The 18522-nt window shown below is 31.3% G+C and overlaps 1 protein-coding gene across 1 annotated transcript in view; it reads left to right on the forward strand.

Annotated features, from left to right (window-relative positions):
• LOC150095225 (myelin transcription factor 1-like) overlaps positions 1-18522 on the forward strand; it is a 171412-nt gene that overhangs the window by 81261 nt on the left and 71629 nt on the right. The window contains 1 exon segment of the mRNA XM_090410624.1: positions 2441-2818. Coding sequence (XP_090266750.1) covers positions 2441-2818 — 378 coding nt within the window.

Consider the following 18522-nt stretch of genomic DNA (forward strand, 5'->3'; position numbering starts at 1 on the left):
TTGGTAGTGGTTTAATTTGTTGTGAATAATTTCGTAGATCACTTAATCGAAGTATTTAATTTGAGTAACGAGTGTCTCTAACTTATTCTCCTTCGTTCGCTCAAAATTAGCTTTCCCAGTTTCAACAGATGAGTATTATATTATTAATCATAGTAGTATTTCCCTTCGATCATCACTATTCTCAAAATTATCTGCGTCATTTCGCAACACTTGCTTATACCTTCCATTAAAGAAACTTATGAAAATCACACGCGCACGTATGCAGCCCATGCATGTCGTACGAGGCGACTAAAATGGGTACCCAGGGAGGATGATGGATGGCAATGCTGTAGCCAATGCAGTTCTAACTGAGGCTCGGCCATTGCTGTTACCCTCCTACCATGATCAGAGCTCATAGCTCAATAGAACCCTATCCTTACATTGTCCTCGACAGATAACGGGGAATATGAAAAGCATTCATGCTTCGCCCATCTAGCCAAATAAAATGAAAAAATTAATATAATTACATACAGTTTAAGAGATAATGCTATAATTTTTCACACGTGGTTCAATTCAGATTCCAATTTATCTCATACTTTGTACAGTGTGCAAGTCATATAGCACAACAATTTGTGTGTTATTAGTAGTAATAACAATTTTTGTAATAGTTTACAATCAGTTATAGTTCAGTTACACATGACATGATAGATTACACGATTATCTATATAATTTTTTTCCTGTACAGAATGCTAGGAAAATATCTTATTTAAATTGCATAGGTAATGATATTAACAATGTGTTTTACATCTTTTTTCACATACATATTTACAATGATTCACTTTTTATTAAATCGATTATAATATTTACTTGTTTCTTTGGGTGCGTTTTTGATTTCTTCCTCGAAGCTTTGCAGAGCTTATCTGAGGAATAATAACAATAATAAGTATATTAGAAGAATCATATAAAGATAAAACATGGAATTTAATTTATTGAAATTTTTTTTTTTTTGAAAATATAAATATGTTTTTCTAAGGAATGTTATCATAACATTATGCTTTACTAAATTAATGAATAATCTATCATTTTTGCCTTTTATTTTATAATATTACAGTTTATCAAAATGACATCTTAGTTTGTGTTTCTTTATTTGATATGTAAAAATTTGGTATCAAAAAATTTTAATCGCAGGAATCCCATCCATATTTCAAGACATCCCTACAAAACACGAAATTAGAGAACGGACATAAATAAGCCTTTCCGTAAGTGCAATCGTTTGGAGTGGTGCGTTGCTCGTAGCTCTTGGACTGTGTAAGAATGAAAAGCGGTTCTAGAGTATCGAGCCGCACTACACCAAGTAAGCGGTCGAGTTGGATGGGGAATATATGGAGAATGCAATTCTACAGCAGGGAATTATTCCAATAACAAGATTCAGACGAGATCTGTTAAAGCGAGATCTTTTACGTGGTTGGATGAACTCTTCATAGTAGTGCCTTATCATACACTGGCGCCATTCATGCCTGAATCAGGCCATTCTACAGTTCTAGTGCAAATCTCATAGAATACCTCATGTCGAGATCACGAGCAAGCGAATAACCCTCCCTAGTTCTGATTGCAATAGTATCAGTAGAAAATTAGGAATCATCCGCTAAATTACATTTGTCTGCTCTTGTGAATTTGGTAGAAATGTTACTGGTAAATTTCTATTATCAAATTTTTATCCCTAAGTGTTTCATAAAAAATCCCAACAAAACAGTTGTTTTTGTTGTTTGTAATTACATACTACGCAAGTGAGGCTATGATGCAAATGAATTACATGTGTGTGTGTGTGTGGCAGGTTTTGTTTGTTTATACACCTATGTATATATCAAAGCATGCACTTGCTCAATGGTGTCTGCTTTCTTCTGTCAGCTCTTTGAGCCGATTCTTATGCTACATAGAGAAAGCATTTTACCATGCAACAAGAGATAATGACAGCAGTGTGAAGTGATAAATCTCAGCAAAGCATTAAGAATAGACACAGTCATGATGGTAATTGCAAAATATGTGTAAAAGTCTGATAGAGGCAACATTATAGTTCGGGGATATTTCTCATGTGATATTACCTATACCAGACCTACGGAATTCTTTTGTCTCTCTCTCTCTCTCTCCCCAAATAATTTCTTCAATGAAATTAAAGGAGAGAACAGCCTCAACATTTTCATGAATCACCAGCTATTTGAAAATGATAATGTGGAACGCTCACCCTATATCTGCACAAGGATCTCATTCAATGTATCCAAAACATTTCTGAACATTCACAAATTTCTCAATATATATTTTTTTTAATTTTATTATGCTTATTTTTATAAACAGAATAAAAGTTATCTGTAGCTTAATTAATATTCATCTTTAACTTGCGTTTCAAGTTATTTCTAAATATTGATATCCGCTTCAAGATTATTAATAGAGTTATTTTTTTCAGTCCTCATTCTCCCCTCATGAATGGTCAGCGACCTTCTGTACTCGTAACTCATAAGCAAATGTATTCACCTTGTTCTGAAACAGAACAGACTGAACCTGTGGATTTTTCTACGGGACACACTACACCGCAGCCAGATATGAGAGCAAGTATGATAGCCGGAGCTAGCATTCATTCGCCGCCACCATGTTCACCAAATAGGACAAACACGCTGGAACCCATGCCTTCTCCTGCATCATTATCATCTTCTGTGGCAGTATCACCCCACTGTGTGCCATCATCGCAATCATCTTATCCACAAATTCACAGCCCACCTCTAACATCGGAAGGCGTACATTCATTATCAATGTCTTCTGGAACGAATGAATATAGCAGTGATAAGTAAGTCAATCTGATTGTTAGTTTTGCATTTAATATTCGAATGCAGAATTTTTTTTTTCAAAAAATGTAATGCAATTTCACAAGTTGCAAAGCATTAAGCACAAACATGTGAGCATAATGCAGTATAGCTAAAAATTGTCGTTGCATGTCATTTGTTAGTAAGCACTAGTGTTAAATTATATGTGTATTTCGAAAAATTTAATTTTTCGAAATACACATATAATAGTAAATTTAAATTTAAATTTTTCGTAGTGATGAAACAAATAGGATTAGAATTCGAAAAATGCAGACCAATTCAAGAGAAGACGATACGATTATAGTCGTGGGAAAACTAATATTTGATTATCCAAAAAATAAATAAATAAATAAATAAAATAAAAGAAATATTCAACAATTTCTGCGGTTTTTCTTCCATAATGTCTTATACAATGACCTAAGATCCTGTAGAGGATTAAATAATTCCAATGCGAGGACATAAAAGTGAAGGTTGAAAAATCGAAAATTTCTCTTAATGAATATTATTAGTCGCCATGTGAAATTGTACTGGCTAAAATTAACTGCCTAATAACGTCAACCAAAATCTTAAACGGTATTTCTTTTGAACACATCTTACCTTCCCAAGATATTTCGCAAATATTTCTCTTTAGTAGTAGTCGTTTTAGGATGAGATATGAAAGAAATTATGTATAAATAATCAGCGAGAATTTCTGACATCATGTGTTATTTGTTCTAATTCAAACTACAACTTTCTAACGTGGAAGGATATATGATAGTCACATATCTTTAACTTAATGCAGTAAAAATATTGCTCCAATGAGTATCTGATGATGCATCTTCTTCTACAAGTCAAAAAAAAAAATCTAATAAACATTCTTTTAGTATGAATACCGAGCCTATAGTGAGATTTGTCACTGAAACAAACAGTTTCAATGACAAAAGAGAACTGCAAAACTGTAATATTTTTTAAAAGGGCAAAGTCCGGAATTGTTTGGAAGTGCGAACGCGGAAAAAAACCATATAAGATAAGGCCAGGCATATTAATATGTGGTGTGTGTGTGTGTGTGTGTGTGTGTGTGTGTGTGTGTGTGTGTGTGTGTGTGTGTGTGTGTGTGTGTGTGTGTGTGTGTGTGTGTGTGTGTGTGTGTGTGTGTGCGCGTGCTAATTCATCTTCATTTCAGTGTCCTTATAAAGATTCCTCGAGTCCTAGACGGGATTCAAAGCAAAGACTTTCTAGAAGGTTGCATTTAAAATCATCCTTCTGATTTTCAGAAAGCGCCCTCCGAAAATAAAAATCTATCAAAACATGTTTATACGCCTAGCAGCGCTGATTTTTCGGATGACAATTATGCGTTATGCCATGTTTCAGATTTGAAAATAAAAATCCAATGGTATGTTCAAAATGTTTGTTTGTGCTGAAATTTCATAAATGCTCTATACAGTCATAAAATGGCATGTAATATAAATCAAATGCTTATACATATATCGGATTTGCAGATAAACAGTTGATTTATTATTAATAACCAATATACATCAAAAAATCACAAAGTTTGGCTACAAAGTATATGCTAGGTGAGCATTCCCCTCCAGTTATTTCTGCCCAATTCAAATCAACTTCAACGATTAGTTCGGGAATGTAGTTTAGTTTATTGGACTTCATTTTCCTAAAACCTTGTCTTAGGCTTGACAATCCACCTGACAATGGCACAGATAGAAACGAATTCACCTTGATATTATGCCCTTTGTATTATACTACTATCCGAATAGAGTAGTTGCAAAGGATCAAAACATTTTGCCATTCAGTTGGAATACCTTATTTCCAATCATATATAAGACTTCAGGAACTTTTTATGTCTTATCAACTGAATATGAGTTAGCCAGTCTCATATATTGGAGATACAAATTTTCCCTTCTAGCAAAAAAATATACACAAAAATCCTAATATAGGATATAAGCTGAACTTTATTGTTTTATACAATTTCCTTAAAATACCAAATTAAGCAAAAATGAAAATAAAAATATCCAAACAACGATATAGGATAGGCGGAATGCAATCTTTGCTTCTTTTGAAGATGCAAAAAATCAAGGAAGGTCATATTAGAGATCTCAATGATAATAAAACATTCTGGAACACATCAGTCGAAAGAAAATTAATATTGAATTTTAACTACGCCAGATTATATACATACTTGTATTCTGCAGAGAAAATTTTGGAAAATTATGACAATGATAAAAACACAGAATGGACAAAAATTATCAAAATATATATATCTAGTGATTGCATTCAGAAGAAAGCTGGTACTTCTGAGCACATGTGAATAAATTAAAATTGTATTGTAGTTTATAATTAACAATAACTAATAAAAGCTATTAAAAGAAAGAATAATGTTTATCATCATTTTATAGCCAAGTAACAAACACAATGCTTGCGTTTGATGATGAAAGAGAAACTTAAAAAAAGTTTCTTAAATGACTGAGAACTTACAAGAATATGACCTCCCGTATGAAAGTTGTCTTATAAAGATTAAGATTTTACCGGCCCAGTAGCTGTTTCGAAATGTTCTGGTTAGTTGTCGTTAACGAACAAGCAAAACGCTGATCACGTCAAAAAAAAATACCTTTCTTCCCAAATACCACAGAACATTTGGCATATTTGAAAGATGTATTTTTCACAAGAGAATTTTCGGTAGGTGTATAAAACAGGAAAAGGAAAAGAGCCTGAAGGTCCTCATTTTCAAAAATTGTTAAAAGAAAGAATAATGAAGATTATTCATTAATAATTATAATGAAGACTACTGTTTGTCGGCCAGCTATGCCGACAAACAGTAGTCTTCATTATAATTAAATAGTCTTCATTATAGTTAAGTAATGTTCATTAACGCATCTTCAAACACCGCCATAGACATGGATGTTTGTGATTGTCCTACTAACTTTCTGTTGAAAGGGTATCTGCTACCACTTCTAGAAGAAGGCTTTCCTCACGTAACCTTAAGAGGCACGGGAGCAACTATACGACGTCCAGTGATATCAAATGCGAATAACTAATTTTATAAAAGGGTACACAAACAATGTCGGTATTTGAATCAAAGCAATCCTAATATGCAGGTAATAACTGTTAACTTTACATCATTATGTTCAGAATAGTGCGCCAGAGCGATTTGAATACACATCATAATATGTATCTGTTATCCACGAAACTGAAACTGAGAAAAAAAATCTCCTAAAGCATACTGAAAAGCTCTCACCCCAAAGATGGTAGTCGCAGCATTATAATGAAATCCCAGGATGGGCGTGGTCTAATCAAATTGTCGTGTCATTTGAGTGAAGAATTAAAAAGGCTGTTTGATTGAATTGAGGGAATATTTCTTTCTGTTTGAGTGACGATATCATTTTTATGGAAGCCAAGAGGACCTTATCACATTCATCTACATCTATGAAGCACACTGTATGTATTCATGCCATCACTGCATTCTTTTTTCAGTGTGGACAAGTATAAAAACGAGAATGATATATGCCAGTTATAACTGTTTACATCATTATGTTCAAAATAATGCGCCAGAGAGATTTATAATGCACATCAATTATTTGCACCTATTATTATTTCTACATCCAAATTATTATTATTATTATTATTATTATCATCATCATCATCATCATCTATTGTTAGTTATGATAGAAGTAACAAAATATAATGTACGCAGAATATATAATAAAATCATAATATAATTTCCAAATGTTTGAAGAAAATGCTAAAGAAACCTATTATCATTTTGTGTGCATCATCTTTTGCATATGTAGCAATGGCGATGAATAATCGTTTATATAAGTCAAGAGATGATTAGCAATGACTATCGAATGAGAATGACCATCTGAAAATGAAATCGAAAACTATTAATCATGTCTGCAAACTTACAAAACCGATACAGAAGTCGCAGACGAAATTTTTATACAAATTCAACCTTCAAGAGGCTATTAGTCTAAGCATATTTATATTAGAATCACGAATAGACTAAAATATAATCCAGAGGGGGGGGGGAAACTGCACTAGAGACCAAAATTAAGCAGGATGCCAGTCTTACATCAGGAAATAAAATTCGTCTGTCACCTAAAGATATTCATTCATATAGCATCCATGCTACAGGGATTCAAGCCCACATGCAGTTGGCTGGAGAGAGGATAAGTTAACCATTTGGCCATCCAGACAGGCAAATTATGACAAAATGTCCAACACCGTATAATTTCCACATGTGGTTCGAATTACTGGTCATTAAGTTTAATAACTATGCAAGAAGTCACAAGAAATAATATCAGAAGCATTTAGAGTAACTTAGGATTTTGTAGGCAGGAAAAGGAACTTACATATCAGCATACTGGTTAATAAAAATTTCGATAACAAACACAGCAACGTGAGGAATGCAGTTATTGTCATAAACAGAACACAACTGTATTTCTCGCATCACACATGTTATACGTGTAAACCAACAAATTAATCATTTTAACTATTCTGATAGCCTTTCTTGAAATGAACAGGAGAAATACTTTTATTGCTATCAATTAAAAGCTCTTTGTGCTCTTTTCTATAAATCAGGGAATCATAAACATTAAGGATGGATACTAAATTTTAAATTCTGAAAATATATTTTGAATTAAAGAAAAAATAATCAAATATTCTTGAGTGTTTATCATTTCTATATATACAAACACACGCGAGCATGATATTTATAAATATGCACCCCACAGATAACATCACTTTTTATTTTTTATATCAGCATAGCATATTTATATAACCCAGACAGCTTAAAAACATGTGTTTATTCAATATCATTAACAAATGTGGAATGAGTAAGTCCTAATGATATAGGAGTCGCTGAATGAACCACTAAGATAAGTGTTATTCTTTCAAGGCCCTTACCTACAAAGATGATGAAGACGTCTCACTCTAGATCTCGTGAAGGAAGAGAATTAATTCACTGTCCGACACCAGGTTGTGATGGCATGGGACATATATCAGGAAATTACGCAACACACAGAAGGTAAGGTTGGTCACATAATAAAGGCAATGAAAAATATCTTAGAAACAAACTTTCGACTCCATGTTTAAAGCGAAGTACATCCTTTTAATATTCATTCCTCTTTAACGAAGTAACTTTCTGTTTAGAATCGTTTATATCGTTTAAAATTATGACTTTTCAACTATTTAGAAACATAGACATTTTATGGTACGAAATGTCTCTGCAAGTATACTTTACTTTTATTTCGGATATTAAATCTTTTAACTATAGTTAACTCTAGTATAAATAAAATACAATCTTAGCTTTCTTACAATTAATAGCCATTCTATGTAGCGTTTTAAATATTCACATAAAATATGCAGATGAATACAAAACAAGGAATATATAGTAATTTATACATTTAAGATTTAACTAAATCATGATATGCAAAATTTTACAAATTAAGTTAAAATTACAAAATTAATCACAGAATCGCGCTCTGGAAACTTCCTAAAATCCTCATTCTAGAGTATAATTCACATTTAACATGAAGTATACTCCAGAATGAGTTTTTAAATTTAGAAATGCAGGATAAAAGAAACAGTATTGCAAATTTTGTTACTGTTGTAACAAACAATGGAAAAGAAACTGCAGCAAAATGGAATCATAATACCCTTAAAAAAGATAGTGATAAAATAATAGACAAAAAATAGATAAAATGTACTGTATATAGTAGTTTTTTGAAAATTACATCCAAAAGACGTAGTACTGAATTTTTTTCTGCAGTTTCTTTCTTTTTATTTAGTTATTAAATACGACATTTATTCTTAATAGTTTGTCAAAGTGCAGAGTCAAACGATTGCTTTATAATCGTCTCCTAATATATTACTCTTCACACTGTCATTTACTCAAAGAAATATATTTAATTATTTAAAACTTTGATTTTTTTTTAAATTACTTCAGTATTTAATTATTATAAAATTATATTCCCAAACGACGAATTTCTTTATTTATACGTAAGGTGATCAAATGCAGAATGAGGCACATCTCGATAAATCTTAAAGTGATTAAATCTGACTAGGTACAAAAGAGTTTTGTAATTAATAATGTTTTTTGTTGCAAAATTTCACAAGCTAGTCCTAATACCTGGTTTAGTCCGATTACATAAGCTAATCAGCATAATCCTGTCAATAATATTTAAATAATAAATATGTACTTGAGTAGGACACAGCGGTAGTTCACACGCATGCATTTATATATATATATATATAAATGCATGCGTGTGTGTGTGTGTGTATATATATATATATATATATATATATATATATATATATATATATATATATATATATATATATATATCCCTCCGTTTCCTCTTATATACACTATATTTAGTGAACTCAGTGATATGAAATTGCTAATGACTTTCCTGCTCAGTTGTGACAAATATGGGAAAATATATATTTCTTAGGCACCATACTTAACTAAATAACACTAATATAAATTATATTTAGTTTTTTAAAGAAATTAGCCTCAATCTCTTTTTGGTCACCTTTCGCATCAATGAAGGAAAATCGTTTACAGTTTTACACATTTTATTCTGTAGCCTCTCTGGTTGTCCTCATGCTGACCGGTCACAGATACCTACACAACATCAAGAGCTCAAGTAAGTGTCTACAATTGAAGTCTGCTCTGAAGGCTAGTGACTTTTAACATATATCATTCGATACAACATTTTAAATAATTGTATTCTGTGTATTTCTTAGTAATAATGGTCGTTCTTCCAAAAAATATAGACTCCATTTCACATTTATTTATTTTGTATTCTAATATTAAATTAAGATCAACAGAAGTTATATATTTACATATCTAAACCTTATTATTAAAACTCGAGTTTCATATCATTTAAATGAGAACATTAAGGAAAAACGTTCTCAAGACAACGAATGAAATAAGCGTTGCTTGCTTTGCACATAAGATAAATCAGAAACTCAATAAGTGAAAAAAAAATGGATGAAAGAAAGAACGAAAGAATTAAATCAAAAAGAAGAAATCGATATATATATAAAAATAGAAACGCCTCTTTAATACAATATCTTACAACTGTATACATATTTTCAAATGACTTCTCCCCATCGAAATTTTATGCTTCAAACTAAGAGAATAGGAAGAAGGTAAATGTTGACTTTCCATGCGTGGTGTAAAAGACGAAATTTTTCCAGATGAAAAATAAGATCTATGTTAGTCAAAGAAGAATTATTCCGAATATACTTCTGCACAAGTTCATAGAAAAGGAATTCCAAATTTGTGCACTGAAAGGCCTGAATTAAGAGAAACAAATGCCTGTGGCATTTATTTCTCTTAAAAGTAAGAGTAAGCAACTGTCTGGCTCATTGAAAGAAGGGGAGGTTTATATTTATTAATAACAAAAAACAAAACCTAAACGTTTCTACCGAGAAATGTGATATTTTAATAATATCAGTGTTACTTTATTGTCTTTATATAGAAAATATAATGCATGCCCGTAATTACTATATACTTAGGTTTTCCATAACAGAAATATTTCTGTTATAGAAAATGAACTTATGAATGAAAGTTCATTCATCTCATTGGTATTGTGAATCGGTTAATACATCTGGTGTTCATAATATCACTGAAGTAAGCAACATTGAAAAATCTAAAAAACGTATTCAAATAAACTGAGAAAGATTCAGTAGTCTAGTTAAAAATATTAAACATTAATGCAGATATCTAATAACGAGCACAGTAGAGTATTTTGAAACTATTATTCTTACAGATGTAGCTGTATGATTTCATTGTGTCGATGTGCATATATATGAGACTGCAGAATTTTAATAGCAGAGCAAATTATCATCGTGCTTTGGAATTTCCTATTTCTGTTTTCATCTAAATATATCAATTTCCGAATTTCTGGATCACAGAAATGTATTCTGATTAATATATTTTAATCTACTTTTACTGATATATTTTCAGTGCAAAGTTAAGTATTAATTTAAAATATATCCTTTTGCATCATTAAAATCTAACACTAATGCCGTCTAATTATAGAAATGGAATTGTTATCATCAGTTATCACTGTGTCGCATTAATTAGTTCTGAAGTGTTTGTTTCCAGAGCGCTTACGCTTTACATTTGACTTGTGCATATACTTAGACCACCAAAATACCTAGAAACAGATATTAAATGTACTTGCTAAAGTTCTCGTCAAGGGCATTTCCATATACGTATATCTGAAACGTGGAAGTACATTTCACTTGGAGATATATATATGGACTAAAGGATTTGCTTCGCTTTATACTGTTTTCATCTCAATAATGACCACCTTCACCATTTATACCCGATAAATTTATCTACGGCAAATTGTTAAATACTGCATAATGCACTTTCTCTAAAGAAAAGTTCTCATTTAAGTTAAATAATTTGCAATACAGAGCATCTTTTTTTCCCTCGAAATGCTTACGGATTTCTCACAGAAATATTTCTCTTATGGATTCATTTTTTTAAAGCTTGATGCTGAAATCAAACGACATGATGCACAATGGGATTTAGTAGAATTTAGAAGGTTACAAATATTACTTAAGTATTGTAGCCACCAATATTTAAAATAACAAAAAATAATATTTTAGTTGTTTAAAATGCTTTGCCATTCCAGTATGGTCGTAAGAGTCACAATTTTTGTAACCACGTCAACCGCGTCTAAACGCTTCAATGCAGCTCAACGTGCAAAGATTCTTGCCTTCTCAACCTATACATTTCCATAAATACACATATTGATAATTAAAATGCAGAATAAAGAATATAACTATCCATTATTCTGTTTACCAGATGTCTAAAACTAATTTTGGCCAATGCATAATAACCGGCTTTCATTGATTTTCAATCCTAACAGATATAAAGAACATTTTTTTTTAAAAAAAAGAGAGAAAAATATAATTTAAATAAAATACGAAAATATTATCCAATAAGATGATAATTAAAATTAATATTTCTTCAAAATGTTCATTTGAAATTTATATTTCGAAAAATAATATTTCTTTACTTAAAAAGGAAAATTGTTCATTTTTCAACCGCATAGAATTTCATTCTAGTTTTTATTCTATGAATGGTTTGGATACATATTTACATCAGTTGCTGATAATAACATATCACAGAAGTAAACACAAGATAAACATTATATAATGAACTCTCAAAGCGATATCAATCCCTTTATGGACTGATATTAAAAATGTTAATTATATAATTAGCCTTCTTTTGAAAATTAATTAGATACTATTATTATAGATTCGGCTATTATAGCCTGTTTTTGTTTAGGAGTGACAAAAACAAAAACACACTATAATAGCCGAATCTATAATAATAGTTTTAAGAGGAGTAACATGGGGTTTTTTCCCCAGAGTCTATACTTAATTTAATTAGATACTTTTAATAGTAATAAAATTAAAAGCTTTATATTACATGTATTTCTTCGCATTTATTATGCAATTATTTAATTCAGAATAAGTTTAAAAATTCTAACTTCATTTGTTAAAAGATTTTCAGGATATCTGATTACACTGTCAATATCTTTCTCTTTTTCTCTCTCCCTTTTAGACCTAACCTGTGTTATAACGAGAAGCCGTCAAGCCACTGGTATCGTTTCACTTCGACATCTCATGAGAAGGCTATGTCTCCTATATTGAGGTTTGTTGGGCGAGCAAAACACTCACTGATAGCAATTAAAAAATAAATAAAAAGCTGCATTTAAATAATGTAACTTAACTGCATGTTTGAGGAATTGTTAGTATATGTAATTTTTTAAATATATCAGTAAAGGCGCTGATAACTTTGCTGCTCAAAGTTCTGCCCAACACATGAAAAAAAAAACCGTTCTAGTGCCTTTATACTGAAATTACTGAATTTTTTTTTCATTTATCTCACATTACGCAAGAGCAGATAAAAGTATTATGCAACTCAACGTACCACTCTCGCTCTCTTTCTCTCTCTCACACACAGATATGATCATATACTATAGGTTCTGTTTCTTCATTTTTGTTCACAGCCTTAGTGTATTAACTATTAATTGTTTTCTGATCACACTTTTATAGAATCTTCCATTTTTATTGGCAGTTCTTTACACATCTTTCTTTTTCTATCCTGCAGGACAATACCTATCATTATTCATTCATTTTATTATTTAGATTAGAAATATGTACTAGTTGCGAAGCATATTCTTTCAAAAATAGCACGCAATTTCCATGTGCATTTCATAACTTTTGTATACGAATCCCACTACTGAAATTTATAAGTCTATTGCAACAGTACTGATGCACTGTTGGCAAGCTATTTAAATAATTCTGAAACCCTGCTATAGAGACAAACATGGAACTTTTTAAACCTCTTTAAGCCTCCAATAAACGTGATTGTGGTCTCATACCAGATCATGAAATTCATCTCCCACCTAAAGACATTCACAAACATCCATATATGCAGTAAAATTGAAACCCACAGCCTATTAGTTGAAGAGCGGAGGAGCGCTCCACTCCGCCCAACCAGACAAACTACCCTATTCTTTATCAATTTTTCCAAATTCAGCACTATAAAATTTGATCCGACTACTATTTATCTTAGAAAATCTTCTAGCACAGTTATATTTCTAGAGCGATTGACAGTCTTTAAGTCAAAGTTCTTCAATATCATGTTTAAATCTTTAGGTTGTTTTTAAAAGGACTTCATGTAAGTTTATTGGCCTGAATCTTTATATTCCTTGTTTTCTTCACCTTATAATACATCACAGTTTCCACAAAAAATGTCAGCATTTAAAATTAAGAAACATTCTATATATATAGAAAGAGAGAAATGACGAATTCATCGTATGCTCCATTGAGGAAATCGGCATACATTTAACCTGTAAATAAGTCCTTGGCATGTGCGATCCACCATTTGAGTAGCTGTTGTTACAGTCTTTAGGTTATGTCTTTTCACTATTGTAGTAAAATTGCTTAATCCGCTACATAAGTCCATAAGAATAAAAAAAAAAAAAAAGCAAAAAAAAAACTACTAAGATCGTAAATATGAAGCGCCCAAGAAACTGTTCCTTTGTTACTTTCTATTCAGGAAAGGGTGACTAAAACTAAACACACTGTTATTTTTCTGATATTCATTGTCTAGCCAGATGGAATACAACACGATTTTAGAAACAGTCTGTGGCAAAAATCTCACTTACTCGAGAAGAGGTCAAACAGAAATGACTAATTTCCTTTCTACGCCGTAATTAAGACCTCGCATCTTTGATATTTTTCTATAGATTATGTAACGAATAAAATGTAAATATAAAAAGTAACTTTGCCCAGCAGTTAAAAGACAAAATATCAGGAGTTGATTTATTAGGTTGGATATCTACTACACTACATATAGAGCTCACAGTGAACTTGCTCATCCGACATGAATAAATAAAAAGTTTATATCATAACTATAATGAAAAACTAGCAGTTGCTCATTTAGGAAGGCAATTTTGTATTCGTGCTGCACTAAAGAAACAGAATTGTTTATTAAATATTATATTAATTATCAGTATATTATTTGTGTGCGCACGCACGCGCACGTAAAAACACATACGCAATCTTCCTGTTCATGTAATATGTGAAAATAAAAAATAAAAAATACTATGAAAATAAAATCGTTATTCCTGCCAAGGTACTAATGTACACAATCTTTCATGGGTAGGAGTTACATAAAAATAATAACTAAATAAATAAGAAAATTGATGAAACAGTTCATCTTTGTTGTTTATATAATATTTTGTAAACTCTGCCTGGAGTTTTGATTAGTGAAGAAAATTCTGAAAGATAATTTTCACTAATGAGTAAGTTCTAAAATTAAAAAAAAAATTAAATATTTGGGATCTGATATATTTTTGCTTAAAATATTCTGCGTATAAAGAACTAATTAAACTGAACATAACATGCAATATTCTAAGTCTGTTTTATAGTCTATATTGAAGTTTACACTATAAAAATGTTAGTGTGGAATGCTCACAAAGCTAACTTCAAGTATCATAGAAGACATATTTGAAAATCAACAACGGCAGGGGAATTTATTAAAACAGAATAAAACGAGTGAAAAATATTCAACAAAAGATATTTTTGGATGCAAAAGTTTGTGAAACTCTTGGTGACAAGGATTTTCAATACCTACCTATAGTTCTGTAAACATATAGTACTGTTTAAGGGATTCCTCTCTTGCACTGCATATAAATATAGTAGTAAGACAAGAGATCTCTGGGTGATGCATTTAAAAATGATATTTTAAACAATCATGTAATACAATTTATTAACCAGCATGCTTTAAAATGAATTTTGAATTTTTTTCGTAACAATACATAGAATTTTAATTTGTCGCTAACACTTTCCTGTTTTTAAGAGAAGTTCTAATTATGAATATCTCAGAACAGAAAATTCCGTCACAATTTGCATACCAGTTCAAATATGAAGCACTAAAGAGAGTTAACAATAATAAATAAAAACAAGAGTGATCTTTATTTCTTAGGTTTCATTTTTACTCTTCATCATTTCCACAAACAAATGATCAAATCTCAGATAATTACACGATACCAAACTTAAAAGTAAACTTAAATGCAAACTTAAAAGTAAATTTTAAGTTTTCATTCAAATTGACTAATTGCTTCTTTACTTTACTTCTTTGTTTACACCAAGGATTCTAGTTTGAAATTTGGCAAAAGACCTGCAGATTCAGATATTGTTGTATATCATAAATTATCATACTTATTTTATTCTTGTGTGGAGTAGTACTGAGCCCATACCGTGAAAATAGTCAACATGAGAATATAACATTTGCTCAGACCATATGCGCCTAAGTGATCTGTCGTTAACGAGCAAAAAATGCGCAAGAAATTGCTTTTCTTCATACATTTAGGTATCTAATGTTGCCCTGGCCATAGCAAATTCTTTGGAATGATGTTTATTTGTATAATCTATATTTCTGATATTTGTGAATCATTGATGATATTCACACATAAATGTCTAATAGGTTTCTTCTTTCTCTCTCATTTTTCTCATTTAATATATTAAGTCTCACCAATGAATCATTAGAAATATTTTAAAAGGTGTGTGTGTGTGTGTGTGTGTGGTGGAGACTATACAAAGCAGTAGCAATTTCCATTTAATATTTTGAATTTCCATTTCAAATCTGATGATAGCCATATTCTCGTTTTTTGGAAAACCAAGTGGATGAATTCTGAGGGTACCAAACATGAAGAACCAACCAATTCTCTTTTAGTCGGATTTTAGATCATAGTAATGTTAGAAAGATGTACAATAGCTTTGTATGCACTTAGTTTTGATTCTTGTCTTGTACATAGCATCCTGCTAGAACTCGAATGACATCTGCAGATGCTATATATATAAAGAGAGAGAGAAGCAGTGAAATGAGGTGATATAGCATCTCATAATTGAGAAGTCCAGATGATGGTGATGAGCTCAAAAGGTAGGAAGATTTGTTGAGGAAGACCTGAATGCAGATTTTCTCGATGGTATCAATCCTTCGAAAATACAAGAACTTCCTAGGCTGTTGAGAACTGCGCAAGTCTGCGGTTTGTTTCAGTATTTTCTTCGTACTCAGGGTGGTTAACCTTCATCGTAATGTGGATCGGTAGTATTTTATATTATGCCGAATATTATGAAACATTCCTTAAATAGAAATTGCTCGAAGTTATTTTTAAAGTCTTCTGCAATTCTAATGTCGTCAAACTGAATGGAAATTCAGTTTGACGTCTAACTCAAAATAATACTTACACCACAATTGTTTCCTTTAAGAGTCAAAATAACGATAGGGAATTCTAACAAGTGAGTATGTTATGATCTTAATTCTGATTTTGATAGAAGGTTCTGAACGTACTTGTGTTGTATAGATGACCAACTGTTGACCTGAGGTTTTTTTCTGAAAGATACTAGAGCTGATTTTCAAGATGACTCACTGATACGTATCAGTTAACTTTTCTAGTGGACGTCGACTGGTGTGAAGGATTGTAATAGGGAATTTCAAGACAAGCTTGCACGTATTCGTGATTTCTGATGCTGTATCTTTTGTATATTTGTATGCATCTGAAAATAATGTAAACAGCTCTGATATAAGAAGAAACTTATTCTAATATAATATTGTATTCTAATATAAACACCTTATAACAGAACTATTTTGTAGAGATAGATAAGCAAGATGATATACTGATTCTGTTTGGATCGGCATTGAGGATCTGCGGCAAGTTACCTAGTGCATCATAGTGAAGTGCAGGAATTTGTTAAGTCCTTGTCTTTCGAAGCTTTCAGTGAGAGAAAACAAACTAATAATGTGCTTATTTCACTAATTAGAAAGAATTATAACTTTCTTAATGTCCCTTTATGAAGTCATGAAAACTCTCAGGTTTTTATTTGTCATTTTAGTAGCTGCTATTAGAGCTGCTTTTAGGTGATGAGAGGATCGATATCAATATCCGTTTCCATTTGGATCAAAAATTGATATAGGGTTTCTGCTTTAAATGGACAACAATATTTATCCGAAAGACTATTGGCGATTTCTCTCAAAAAAATATTCTAAAGGTGTGTCTTGATAGCCAAAATGGTTATTTTGTTATTATTAAGACTTTCTTGCCTTATTCGTTCAATCATGTACAGAAGATCTGTTCGAGAGAGAGCAGAATTTTGCAGTTAGATGGACATAACAGTTAAAAACCACTTATTTAATTTCTGTCTCCATTGATGTTCCTTATATAATTAGTGAGAAATAATCTGTTATCCATGATCAGTACTATTTCACAGGTCACACAATGAGGCACAGAATTCAAGCGTATGTCTAGCATAGAGATTAGCAAAAGTGAGTATCCATGCAGTGGAAATTAAATGCAGTCTATTACTGTTGATAGTAGCAAAGAAATAAATAATAAGCCACTGAAACGTTCTTAAAAAATGCACCACCCACACAAAATTAAAAAATAAGTTTCATTAAAAAACTCAATCAAAATAAAAAAGAAGACGGCGTGTGTTCTACAAGAAAATCCCGAATATCCAGGAGAAAAAAAAACTTGCATATGATATCATTTCACCTTTACTTAAAATAGGTAAACAGAGTATTGGAATTCTCAAATGGAAATAATTTTCATTGAGTGTACTGTACTTGAATAAGTATTTTTGTGTTTAACGCAATGTCTAAAGAAAATCAAAACAATTAAAAGGTTGTTATTAATGAATTGGATCGGCTCCGGTCTTTAAAACTGTGTCGTCTACACAGTTTTACGAAAGAATCTGGTAGTTGAGTACAGTTCTTTAGGATGTATTTTGTAAGAGTCTTCTAATATAATGTATATCTCTCACAACAGAATGATTTGAAAAAAGTTATTCCTATTCAAACATCTTTTTAGAATACATAGTGCATATGTTGAATAGAACTGTTGATTATGTTGATTTCATCATGTATTGGAATTAATTTCCATCATCTAGGAACCATTTTTAATCATTTTCTTTCTTTGGTTTGATGGATAATGGCACTGTTAGTCTCGATCACCTATGGGTGTGTGGCTGCCAAAGATCATATAAATAATAGGAATCGCAGAAGCACTTCCTATGTTATATGACCAAAACAGAGGCATTCCAGAACACTCTCCTACCCAAAATGACTCCCGATATCACGAGAGAGAGAGAGAGAGAG

The sequence above is a fragment of the Typopeltis vanoorti genome, chromosome 20, assembly GCF_054136105.1.
Source record: "Typopeltis vanoorti isolate ZY-2024b chromosome 20, IOZ_Tvanoo_1.0, whole genome shotgun sequence".
NCBI lineage: Eukaryota > Metazoa > Arthropoda > Arachnida > Uropygi > Thelyphonidae > Typopeltis > Typopeltis vanoorti.